This window comes from Meleagris gallopavo, chromosome 1, assembly GCF_000146605.3.
Source record: "Meleagris gallopavo isolate NT-WF06-2002-E0010 breed Aviagen turkey brand Nicholas breeding stock chromosome 1, Turkey_5.1, whole genome shotgun sequence".
In the NCBI taxonomy this organism is placed as follows: Eukaryota; Metazoa; Chordata; class Aves; order Galliformes; family Phasianidae; genus Meleagris; species Meleagris gallopavo.
Window position 1 is genome coordinate 61,902,442 of NC_015011.2, and position 13,092 is coordinate 61,915,533.

The 13,092-nt window shown below is 38.8% G+C and overlaps 2 protein-coding genes across 3 annotated transcripts in view; one reads left to right on the plus strand and one right to left on the minus strand.

The window, feature by feature from the left end:
- LOC100542571 (zinc finger protein OZF-like) overlaps positions 1-13,092 on the plus strand; it is a 1,148,434-nt gene that overhangs the window by 779,483 nt on the left and 355,859 nt on the right. The gene's annotated exons all lie outside the window — the stretch shown is intronic.
- Positions 1,514-11,281, minus strand: LOC104912125 (lysine-specific demethylase 5A-like). Its single transcript, XM_031552140.1, has 6 exons — positions 11,183-11,281; positions 10,016-10,138; positions 7,734-7,904; positions 6,997-7,131; positions 2,214-2,319; positions 1,514-1,671 (listed from the first exon to the last, which is right to left on the minus strand). The coding sequence occupies exons 2-6, from the start codon at positions 10,133-10,135 to the stop codon at positions 1,529-1,531; spliced, it is 675 nt and encodes a 224-aa protein (XP_031408000.1). The 5' UTR covers positions 10,136-10,138; positions 11,183-11,281; the 3' UTR covers positions 1,514-1,528.

The window sequence follows — 13,092 nt, forward strand, 5'->3', positions numbered from 1 at the left end:
AAAAAAAAAAGAATCAAGAAAAATTATAAACAATACTGCAAAGTATTTTTCAGTTAGAAGTTACATAAGGCTAATGTATCACCTTTTACATACAGAAACTGTATGTAAAGACTGGACAATATATTTTTAAATGAAAACATCCTTAAACAAAATGGTGATGATACTCAAACAGTCAAGGAATACTGTATACTTAGTAGTAACACAAAAAGAAATTCAAGTTACAGATTCAAACTTAGCTACAACGTCACAATGATCTATTTGTTCGTTTAAAGTGTCCAACCTCTCCACCTTCTTTCTCCAGTATGCATTTTCATGTAATTACTGAAGATTTTTGGTTGCTTTGACCTTCCGTGGTTAAATTTAAAATTAATTTTTCTAGGTGTTCTCAGGCTAAGAAAAAAAGAACAGCTGAATTTGTAGTTAGGAGCCTATGCTTGAAACATCAGTCATACATCTTCTCTCACTGTTGTACACACAGGCTAAATTATGACATTTCAAAAGCGAAAAGTTCTTGCTTTTTCACAGCCTGTGACAATGACACACTGCTTCTCCATGGTCAAACATCAGCACACTAAACATTTCACTTCTCCCCTTAGAGTTGCTCTTCACTTCCTTTTGCGTGGACTTACATGGGCCCAGGTGAACCTCATGAGGTTCAACAAATCCAACTGCAAGGTCTGCACCTGAGTCATGGCAGCCCCCGCTATCACTAAAAGCTGGAGGAGCACAGGAGTAAGGATGGAGCCCTGCGAAAAAGAACCTGAGGGTACTGGTGGATGGCAAGCTGGGCATGAGCCAGCAATGTGCCCTTACAGCCCAAAAAGCCAACTGTATCCTGGGCTGGGTCTGTTTGACCTGGAGAAGAGAAGGCTCTTGGGAGACCTGATAGAGGCTTTTCAGCATCTAAAGGGGGGCTTTAAGTAAGAAGGAGGGGGACAAATTTTTCAGCGGGTCTGTGGTGACAGAACAAGGGGAATCGGTTTCAGACTAAAAGAGGGAAGTTTAGCTTGGATATAAGGAAGAATATTTTCAAAATAAGGGTGAGACACTGGCACAGGTTGCCCAGAAATTTAGTAGGTGTTCTGTATCTGGAGACACTCAAGATCAGGCTGGATGGGGCTTTGAGCAACCTGATCTACCTGTGGATGACCTTGTTCATCGCAGTGGGGCAGGACCACATGACCTTTAAGAGTTCCTTCCAACTCAATTTTATGATACAATGACGAGTTTAAACTCAGAACAGTGAGGATGAAGATGAAAGTTGATACTGCTATACTCAAAATGCTGACATACTGGAGCATCTCATGTATGTTTAAAGGAAGAGAAGTAGTACCACTGCACCACAAAGAGGAGCTCAAATAGAAAGCAAGCTACTAAAGACATGTAAGAAATATGTGGCAAAGCAAGTCTTTAAGCCTATAATCATCATGTACCTTCACACTGTAACACTCTTCCTGCCTGAATCAAAAGCTACGCATTATTTTATAAAACACTGTTCACTCTTCTTTGCTTTGAAAAAAAAAACACCTCAGTAAATCAATGAATTTCTTATCAGAAACCATAGCAAGATAATCAAACTTACAAAATTGACAGAAAGAGTTCCTTTGCGCTGCCTCATCTGCATTCCAAATGCTTCTGATCTGTTTCCTTTGCGTCTTCGTGTCACTTCATCTTTAAGGAAAACAAAGTTAAGTGCTATTAATAACACACAAAGATAGATGCAACTTGCAAAAACAACAACGAGGTCCAGTTTGGTAACCTGTCTTTAATATCTGAAACTACGTGGCCACCCAGCAAAAGGTAAAACGTCTTGCTGTACCCAATCATTCTAAAATAAACAGGAATTAGGAAAATATTTCATATACCCTCACAAGTCATCCCAATTGCCTCAAAGAAAAGAGGGAATTAACTCACTCAGCTAGTAGGATCAGCTTCAGAATTGTAAAAAAAAGAAAAAAAAAAGTCCTATGTTTCCTTCCAGCCATACAGCTCATGCAACAGCTGCATAACTGTTATGGTTACAATACAGTACATAAAAAGTTGAAACTATGCCAAGTTACCCTGAAAATCTCTCATGAATTAAAACCTAAAATATTTACCTTCTATTTCCAGTTGTAACACTTTACCTTCTTTTCAACGTTGCCTCTAAAGACATGCAGAAAGATTTAATAGCCTTGTTACTTTACAAAGCAACGAACCCAAGGTTTAATTACCCTCTTTATCCTTCGCTCCCAATGACAGACCCATCATCTTGGGTCCAGCTCCAAAGATCTGCAGCTTCTTTAGTTCAGTATTTCTACTCATTTCTCCTGCCTCCACCTACGAATAAAAAGAAGGCCAGATCAGCACAAACTAACAATACTTCTGTTCCAACTCTCACCATCATTTATTTGCATTTCCCTCTCCCATAATACCCAACATCAGCTCATCAAAAGAAAGGAAACAGGTGGGAAAAGAAATGATTCTCATTTCCTAGAGCCAACGATCAAAAGCAAATGGAATGAAAGACAAATAAGTACTTAGTAACACAGACTAACTACAGCAAGTCACCTATACAACAAAATCTATGATTAACATTTAGGATAATAAAACAAGAAGAATGTCACAGTAGTATTTTCCTCTGTCCTGACAGCACAAGGTGCTTGGAAGTTAACACACACACACTTTCTTGAGTAGACACATAAATCGACACGAATGAATTCGAAACTATTTCCCGGATTTATTTATGATGACACGTTATGAGTGTAACTCTGAGATTACAGCTACTCTTTGTGGCCCTGCAAGCTCAAAAATCACAGAATAGAAGACCCATTCGATTAGGTGACATGTCCACAGCTCTGCAGTGCTCAGCTGTTTACCAAAGCATTTTATTTCAGTATTCTTCCCATTTCCCATTACTGACCTATCTCGTTTCCCCACATTGTAGCTTCTAACCTAACAGCAAAAAGAATTTCCACGTCTGGTTTTTCAGAGCTTCAATGCAACCATCTTTTGTATTTTACATTGCCTCCTTACACACTGAAAACACTTTCTAACACCAGTATACTAAGCCACTGTATTCCCACCATTCACACTTCCTCCTGAAACTCACTGAGTTCAGTTCAGATCTCAGCAAGTACATCAATTTAGAAAGCAGGCATCTAATTCTGAAGTGGTTACCTTCACATAATTACTGAGGATATTTCATCTGTTATCCCCAGAATTACAACCTGATAAATAAGGTATGATATAAATTCCCTCAAGAACACCACAAAAAAAAAACACTTTTCCTAAAAAGTGTTTAAAAATAGGATACTCAAAAGCACTTCTAACAAAGCTAAAAGCTGATTACTTCCATTTATTCAGCCTAAATCAGTTGGTTTTCTTCCTGCCAAAAGAACATTCTAAAAGACCTAATCTCCTATTTATTACTACTCATGAATTTCTTAGTGATATTTAGAGTCCCTGCTCTCACTGAGTTGTGTACAGTATGCTAACCTGCATCTTTGCAAAGCTATTCGTGTTGATACTCTAATTTCTAATATTTATGAATTCTATGATGTTATTATTTTCAGTTAAGACGTGTTACTGATTGTATAAGTTCAATCTGAAATTACATCCCAACTGGTGATTTTTTTTCCCCCTAAACTCTTCACTTCTTGGCTAATAAGCCACAGAGGATCACCATCACATTTTCACTGAACAGGAAAGCTCACAACCTGGAGACTTCAGAGTCATTCCATTTCCATCTGAAACTCATTAAAAGTTTTTCCATTTTCTCAACTAACAGAAGTTGACAGAATCAACTCACATTACGTTTCCACTGGGCAACTTTCCATTACCTCAGTAACATTTATTAATGATCTCCACAATTTCCCTCCTGCTATTGTGATCTAAAACAATTTTCTCGATAATACTTAAACAGTTTGACTATCATATGCACTGAATTAAATAACAAACATGCAACAACCCCTCTTTGATTTTTCAGCTTTGTTTAAAAACGCATTCCCTAAATATGTTTTCTGCTCATATTTATTTGGATTATTCAACTAAAGCAAAATGGATACAATGTATTCACACTCAGGCAAAAAAAAAAACAAACAAAAAAACCACCCAACAAACGAAGCAGGTTGAAAGAGAAATGTATTAAAAAAAAATCAGCTTTCTGTAAAACTCACAAATACTGCAAGGCTACTCGATAGTTTAAGTTGTGAAAGAGTATCATCAGAAGCCTCAGTGAGATTCTCTGGAGTATGGTCCAAAAGAGCACATAAACACCCAACTCAAAAATTGTGAAAGCATTCCTTGCCATTTTTTCCACAGTTAATAGCACAAAACTCCACATTCTTATTTTCGTTTTGTTGCTTACAGAACAAAAAAAGCACAACCAAACTTGATAATACAGAAATTCTATTCTTCTTCCTGAAAGATTTAGGGAGATCTTTGGTTTTTTACCTTCTCAACAGAAAGTACAACTCAAAGGCTTTCTTTTTGTAAGGGAAAATCACTTATAAGAAGCTCACATCCTTGGAGGCACTCTGGGTCAGGCTGGAGAGGCCTTGGGCAGCTGAGCTGTTGGGTGGCAGTCCTGCCCACAGCAGGGGGTTGGAACTGGATGGGCTTTAAGGTCCTTTCCAACTTAAGCCAGTCTATGATTCTATGATACGATGAGAGCAGTTACAATCAAGAGTTCAAGTATTTGTGTGCAAGGGGCACATCAGCATCCCCCAGAGTTCTATCGTTTCACAGAATTACTACCTTTTTTTTTTTTTCCAAGTTCAAAAATGGAATTTTATTTTCTTAATTGCTATTCTAAAACCATCCACGTTTGTAGCAGAATACTGAAAGCAGACATTACCCATAATTCCTTCCACTTTTTTAGAAACTTATCTAGACGTTAATATGCTTTTTATTTAACCAAATTGATCTCCTTTGAAAAGTCAGCACTTCATTATAGTTTTCTTCCAGCGCTGTGTTACTTTACGAGAAACTGTTAGGATGTAACCTCATTAGATAAATTCCCTTGTCAGTTAAAATACATCCTAAAAGATAATTTGCAAAGACATTCACTTTTTTGCTAACAAAGAATTTAACCCAACTGTAAAGATTATCTCTTTTCATAACCTAAATTCATTCCATTTCTCTTTTTGTTATTGTTGCCCACAACTACTTCAGTTACCCTCCTCCATTCTTTCTATTTCAGAGCTTTCTTAGTGAGAAAGGAATAGAAAATTAATCTTTTTTTTTTTTTTTAAGGTAGAATATCTCATAACCAAACTATTCTCTTTCTTGGAAAAAAAAAGTCCTTATTTCACAAAGGAGAATTCTCATTCCCTATCTTCCTTATTTTTCATCTTTAAAAATTGAAACATTCGCTTTTCTAAAATGTCAGCTTCTTCTGAGGATCTGGGTTTACTTCAGTAATCTTCAGTTACCACCTTCATCATTTCTTATGTATCTCCCATTCTCAGGTACAGAAATAAGATACAGATCATTTTGGAAAATGCATTTAACTCTGGAAAAAATCTCCTGAGATGCAGTGTTCAGTGTAATTAGCTACGTTCACTAACCAGGCATTGGACAACTCAGCAAACAACACAATCACTGAGATACAGCAGCTAGAGCAGAACGACATTTATTTAGCAGGTTGGGTTTTGTTTTTTTGTTTTTTTTTTGTTTGTTTGTTTGTTTGGTTTTTTTACATTATTTGCCTATTACCTGTGTTCTAAGGAACACCTAATTTTCTGGTACAATTCCAGATGTGTTCTTCAAACAATAAGCAGAGTCCTGTCTATAATAACAAGGTACTGAAATCTGGGACAATTTTTCAGCATTCTCCAGATCTTTTACTTCTGCAGTTTGGAGATCCTGAGGACAAATTTCTATTTCTAAACACAGTTACAGATTTATGCATAGCTTCCAACACAGCCTAGAAATACTTCTCCAGCTATGTGAGTAGGCTGAGTTCTTCCTTTATTGAAGAATTCAGTTCAGCTATTTTAATAACTAAATTGCTTACAAGATAATGTGAGTACAGGTCTTCTAGAAAGTATTTAAATACATATGCGTTGACTTTTTGCAGATTGTTCACATGAAATCACCTCTCTCATTTTGAAAATGCAGCACCTTTAGATGAAATTAAGCAGCTATGTCGTGTCACTCTGTGGTACTTCTGACCCTTCCAGTGAGAAGTACGAGTTACTCTAAACAAAGAAGCATCAGAAAAAAATCTTAAGGATCTTAATAAGACAGTGACACTTCTACACCATGCAGGAGGGAAAGAGGTCACACTGGCACTGCCTCTCAAGATTGGTTCAAAGCAGAATTCTTCATGATGAATGACTGCTACAGGAACTGCAGTCATTCTTAGGTTTTTTTTTTTTGGTACACCTCTCTAACAACACAATTGGAAAGCCAGGGACTGCCTGTGTGATTGATGCATTGCTATGTGGCTGCAATAAATAATGCCAAGTCAGCTTCTGTTAGTAAAGAGAACAGATCAAAAGGGACAATTTAGTCTGAATCAGTCATGACATCAGAGGCAAAGAGGAGATTAAGTGTCCTTTATAAACTCAGTCAACAAGCAAAATGTATTGGGGAAAAAAAAACAACAGAATTTTAACCGCACTTTGCTTCACGGTGTTTAAAGCAAATATAGAATGACATGAAGCTATAAGAGTTTGTTCTAAAGGTAAATCCACCTTTCACTCATGCTCTACCAAACGGCCAGCAGGGAGCCACGAGAGCTGAATCACTTAGTTTTCACAGTTATATTCTCTACCAAAGTACACAGGCTAAGTGTAAAAACCAAAAAGCAGCTTTTAGAAGTTTTTAAACACATCCACCACAAGCAAAAGTTTCAGAGAGACATCTTTCTCCACATTTTATTTAAGTGAAGATTTCTTTCTTGCGGCACTTTTGAGCAGGCTTCCACAAACTAAGGCTGTTGCACTCCCAGTATTGCTCTGCTGGTACAAGGAGTAAGGGTTCTCTGCAATAACCAAGAAATAGAGGTACCTGGGACTTGACACGTCTGGTTCTCTTCAGCACAACATTCATTCTCGAACCTTGCTTTGGTGAAGTCTGGGCATCTGAGCTGAGGTCCTCAGCCTCCACTTTTTCCTTAAGGTCCAAGTTAGGCTTCTGGATGCCCTAGAAGATCAAAGCAAAGAACACCAAGTTGACTGATCAGGTAGTGCTGATCATTTTATGGCCTGTAAACCACTCTCTTCACTAAGAAATTAGCCAATGACTGAAGTCACACAGCACTGTTACATATGCAATTTGGACAAGGGGTTGATTAATCCAGGCACCCCGGGCGTGGGAGTTGTTTAGCCTTACGTAAAGGGAACCTACAAGAAAGATAAGCAGATTTTATCAGGGAATTTAGTGAGAAGAGATAATGGTTTCAAAATAAGGAAAAAAAGGCTAGATTTAAATTAAATATAAGGAAGAATTTCTTCACAACAAGGGTGGTGAAGTACCAGAACAGGCTGCCTTGAGAAGCTGTGGATGCCCCATCTCTGGAAGTGCTGGATGGAGCTTCAGGCAACCTGATCAAGTGGAAGGTGCCCTTGTCTCACAGTGTTTTCCTTAACAGGGCCGGTCTTGGTCTTATTAGGGTGGGTAAACACTTGTCTACATAGTTGCAACCTCTAAAAGCACAGAACCTAAGTTCTACTTTTGCATGCAGCAACAAGCAGCCACATGCAGTTTGGACCCCATCCTCACATCCTGAAAGACAAGCATCTCACCATTAGGCTGACCCCAGATTGGAAAAGCTCATAGGGGTATAAGATCCGTTCATAATGAGACTTAAGTAATGATCCTGTGCCTTTTCCTGGCAGGTAGCCAAGCCGACTTGCCACTTTAGACCATTTCTTCTCTTTAGTGACTACCTCAAAGCCTCCTTTGCCAGCAACAATCTGAAACACATACACACAAAAAAAGTTAAGGGCTTTGAACTGCTCTCACCACCTCACATAAATCATAAATCAACTACAGCAATCAAATGCTAAAAGGTTCTACTAAAGAATGGCAGAAACATGAGTTTGCTTGTTGTTACCTGAAGGACTAGTACTATAACTAAACAGTTAACCTCCCTACTTATTATATTTATTATTACAACTTCCCTAGTAAACACAATCTGCGTACTGTTCTAGACAGAAGGAACTCAACAGTTAAGATTTTTGACAAGCTGGAAAGAATACAAACCCATCATCAGAGCAAATGGAAAAGTTAACTCTCACCAGACTCACGCTCTGATGCAAAACACAAGTCTGGCCAGCAGCGAAGCCAATTCTAACAGACCCCACATAGAAGGGAGTGTTGGACTTGAGAGTTACAAAAACTCTCAGAAAACCCCAAACAGCAGAGAGACTACTGTACAAAGAGAGGAAATTGAATTAACCTTCCATTTAACTTATTCACTTTTCACACCTGATTTCAATTGTTTTGAATCTGGCAGTTTACATACAGAACTGTCAGTGTTACATGCAAGAAAATAGAAAGAAAAATGACTACTTGCTTGATCTGAAACACTGGCCACATTTCCACTGCCTCCACTCCCTTCATATGGTTTCACTACCAAGTAGTTTAAAACCCAAATGGATTGTAATTTAATTCCCATTATTATACGACTAATACCATTTCTACTACAGCATGGTTTTGCAGTTCATGTCTTTATGTACAATGATCAAATTTCATGTTTAACATTTCATAGACAGTTGAAAACCTCAAAGCAAAAAAACAACTGCTACTAGAGTGAAATTTACAATTTATTTCTCAGGCTGCAGTAAGCTCAAATGTCTAAGTGTGACAGTGACAAATACATTAGTTAATTCTGTTTCTTTTCATTATTAAAGAGAGTTGCACTCTCTCTATTCTTGATTGTTATTTTTCTCATACTTACAGCACAGATAAAATCAGTTTCAAAGCTATTCCTAAACTTCAATTTATTGTTTACACGCCCAGGAAGATGTGATTGCTGAAGTTACCTTTATATGAACTGCGGCTAGAGAAGTGAATAAGTTAACTAAATCAGCCTACATTTCCATATCTGGAACATACTAAAACACTCCAGCTCATAACAGTGACCCAGACATTTCCAGAACCAGTATGATGGTTTTGTGTAGCAGAGCAAAGCACAGTACACACAAAAATAAACACTGGAAGACATTATTGCCTCTTGTTTGCACGCTAGCAGCAACTTCAGACAGTTAAAAGAACTCTGACTTCTGAGTAGATTTCATCTTTAAGAGAAGGTAAGTAAAAATGTTAAGATTTAACAGAAAGAAATCTTGATAGGGGAGTGGAAACAAATGCTTGAACACAAAAATGTTAGTGCTGCCATATCTCAATTTGTCACCTTGCCAAACAAATCTACCTATTTATATTAACAGCCTTTCTTTAGCAGACAAGTTTATAACTACGTACATTTTGCCAGTGGCAAACCCCAGAAGTTTTTATTTGCATGAAAATGTGAAAAAACAATGCATCAGAGCTGACTATAGCAACATAAAATTTTAGCTAGCCCTAAGCACAGCCTGTACTGGAAACAGATTAAAATAATTATTCCAGAAGTTGACAGTATAAAGTCCCAAAGATGCATGTTTACGTCACATGGAAAATCTGTGCCGGGAGACAGAAGGGAGCAATTACTGCAATTTATTACAGAATTGCTAGGTGAGGAACTGAAACGCATGCTTCTCAGAGAACATCTCAACTCCTACAGCCCTGCCATACATAAAAGAGGACAACTTGAATTCCAACAGCTAACAGCAGGATGCTCAAGCAACTAATGTGTGCTGGATATGACTCAACTAAAGCCAGCTGAAGTAACTGTGACAGACACACTAACACAACCTTGCAATTTGTAAGTTATTTTCCACTCTGATTTTTTTCCCCCATTTTCATTTCATCTTCATATTTATGAGACAATGCTGTAAAACAAGCCCTCCCTGATGCTTGGCTTCTCGAGTTCAAATGAAAAACGAAGTCTCTTCCTGACCAAGCATTGCCATACTTGTTTACTCACCTTGCTCAGACCATAGAGATCCAGTATTTTCCTCTCCACTACAGGAATTTTTAAATTGGATCCTTGAAGTTCCCAGAATTTTGCTAACTGGTCCAAGAAGTCCAGCTTCACTCTTGTCATTGCCTGCAATCAATAAGAGAAGACAAATGCATACATTCCCAAAAAACTATGACAATATGTTTCAGACCTGACAAAAATCATGACAAGCTTTATAGTGTTTATATTTTCAGAGCACAACTCAGCATGTAAAATATGTCTCAGATTAAAAAAAAAGGAATATTTAGTAAAAAGAAAGATGTTTATAAACATAAAATTGTATATGCTTTTGTTCCCCGTATTTGAAATCCCATAAGCCAAAACTTTTACCTAAAAATTTCACATTTTCAGACTAAAATGTTCACTTAAAGTCAGAATTCCAAGGAGAAACGCAAGAGCAATGAATAAAATCTGTGGGGGGAAACAGCAGGGTTATAAACAGCTTTTCTATATGCCCTAACCATGCAAAAGGAGCTCTTCCCTTGAGTATTTTTGGAGTACTCAAATCACTTTCCATAAGGGGACCCATTTATAAGTCAAATGATGTATGACATTTTGGTATAGGAACAGTGCAAGGCTTTGAGAAATGCTGTAGGGAAAAGGAAAAGTCAGGACAGAATATTACTCAGACTGTTTTCAAGAAATCTCCCCCTACATTTTCGAAACATAAAATTAGCCAGCCATAACTAGTCTTATAAAATACAAAGCAACTTCATTTTAATGCTTAAGAGGCATTACTGGGATAGCTGACTATAAGGTAACCAGAGGCTTCCAGAACAGCAGTAAATATTTTAAGAAAAATAAATAAATCATGGCCTGCAGAGCTCTGAAGGCCAGACACTGGCTGCTCTTACTATGCAACATGGCATTTGGCATTCATTTTAGACATTTCCAGTTGAACGTGAAAGACTCTTGTGGTTATTTGGGGTAATAAAATAAAACCAGACTTTTCTCAAAGCCACTGAGAGTTATTTTCTATGGAGGCTGCCACTGCCAAGTATAAACACTGATGCGGTCTACAGGTTTCTAAAGTCTCCCCACACAGAAACCTGACAAGATGTAAATTTCAAGCAAGGAGACCTACAGCTTTCAGTGTAAACACAAAACTGTATCAACAGTGGAAAGGCTCACCTCCAGTTCATTCAGGCGCTGAATTCGTGGAGTGAAACGAAAACTTTGTACTTCACAGGCAAACGGAGGCTGCCAATCCTAAGGAGAGACAGAAAGACATTTCAATGTTTCAAGAAACTTCACTGAAAAACACACAAAAGGCCTCAGTAATTGGTCATTCAAGCTCCCCCTAGTTTAAATGAGTTTCAGCAGGATTTGTAATATTTTCCAGTTTTATGCTATTATCGTGCTTCTAAAATGTTCTTACAACACTTCAGTCAGATGAAAGAAGTCTTCACAAAGTTAGAAATAAACAAGAAAATAAGGCTTGATGCATTTCAGTATGCCCCATCTCAAACTGGGCTCTCACTTGAGAGAGAGATCGTGCTGCTTGTTGGTATTTATTCAAAGATGGGAAGTTCTGTATTTCCTGCACATTGCAAAACTGTCACTACCAACAGTGATAAACACCAAATAACATACAATATTATGCATGTAACTTTTCCATGTTTGCCTACATTCATAAAGATAATAACAGCAGTCAGGAGTCCAACACTTCAACAGAAACGCAGTCCTAAATAATGACTGTCTGAACAGTCAGTACTTGGTTCAATCACACAGATCCAATCACACATGCCTCCCAGATCCACCTTCTCTCCCTAAATCACATTATGACTTCAAAACAAGTAAAGATCAGCTTTTTAGTATCTCTTAAGAAATCTTAAAAATACAGTAGGCAGTCCATCAGGCAGTAAATACAACAGAGTAAGGACACAACATTACAAATGGACAAAAAAAGCAACACATTTGTCGTATGAATGGCTGCAGCATCTGAAGGCCTGAAGCACAACTGTAAAATATTTACAGATTCTAATAATGGAAAAGGATTGTGAATCAGCAAGGTTAGCACCAGGTGTTTCATTTAGTCCTTTCTTGCAGATCTCAAACCAACCTGATGCACACATCTGGCAAGGCCCTGCAACACCAATGGCCAAACAATCACAGAGAAACACTGCAGCCTTCAGTGGCTAGGAAAGTTCTAGGTGCTCTCAATGAATTATCTGGATCAGTTTCTTGTGACCTCTCCCCCAACCTAAGCCATTCTGCTTATTTTAGAAAGGGCAGCCTCATGGAGGTCAAGATTTCACCATGACATTAAACTATCTAAAAAGATTCCAGCAACCCTGTGGGTCAGGAAAGGAAGGATCACAAAATCTAATTGGCAGTCACCATATCCACGCTACTCTTAGCTCCTTGTTTTCATGTTCTTTCTCTCTCTCCTTTGCTATTTTTCACTCTCCTATTTTATAGGTTTGTTTGTAATTATGAAGGAGGCTCTGAGCTCCTACACTGCTTGATGTTCTTGTCTGAACGGTCACAGAGCGAGGCATCATAAAACACCTCCAATGGCCTGGTGCAGAAAGGGGTGTTCAGCCCCGACCTTCTAACCTGCTAACACAAACACTTAACTCCTGCGCACAACCAGACTGGCCGTGCTTCCACCCACAGTCTGAAGGCTGTTTACAAACAATGGCCCCTTTACAAGGCACGTCCTTCCGTCCCCCCCTCCTTGCAGTGCAAATGCCTACTTTCAGCTACAACGCACTGCAGCTTGTTGGTTATTACACCAAGAAGAGCGTCAAGCCCGGGCCCTGGCCGTGCCTACAGGCTTCTCACCCGCTCCAAAACCACTTCTAAGCTCAAGGACCGCCGCATAGGGTCTCTGCGTCATTGGCGTAGCCTGAGGAAGGGGACAAACGGAACCCCAGCAACCGGGGCACGGGAACTGAACAGTCCCAGGGGGGTCCCAACCGCAGCGAGTACCGCAAACTCGGCCGGAAACACTCGAGGAGAGAAGGAAGGGGCTCCCGACCCCCGGGGGCCGCCCAGGGACAGCCACCCGCCGCGCCCCAGAGCCGCCGGCATCCCCG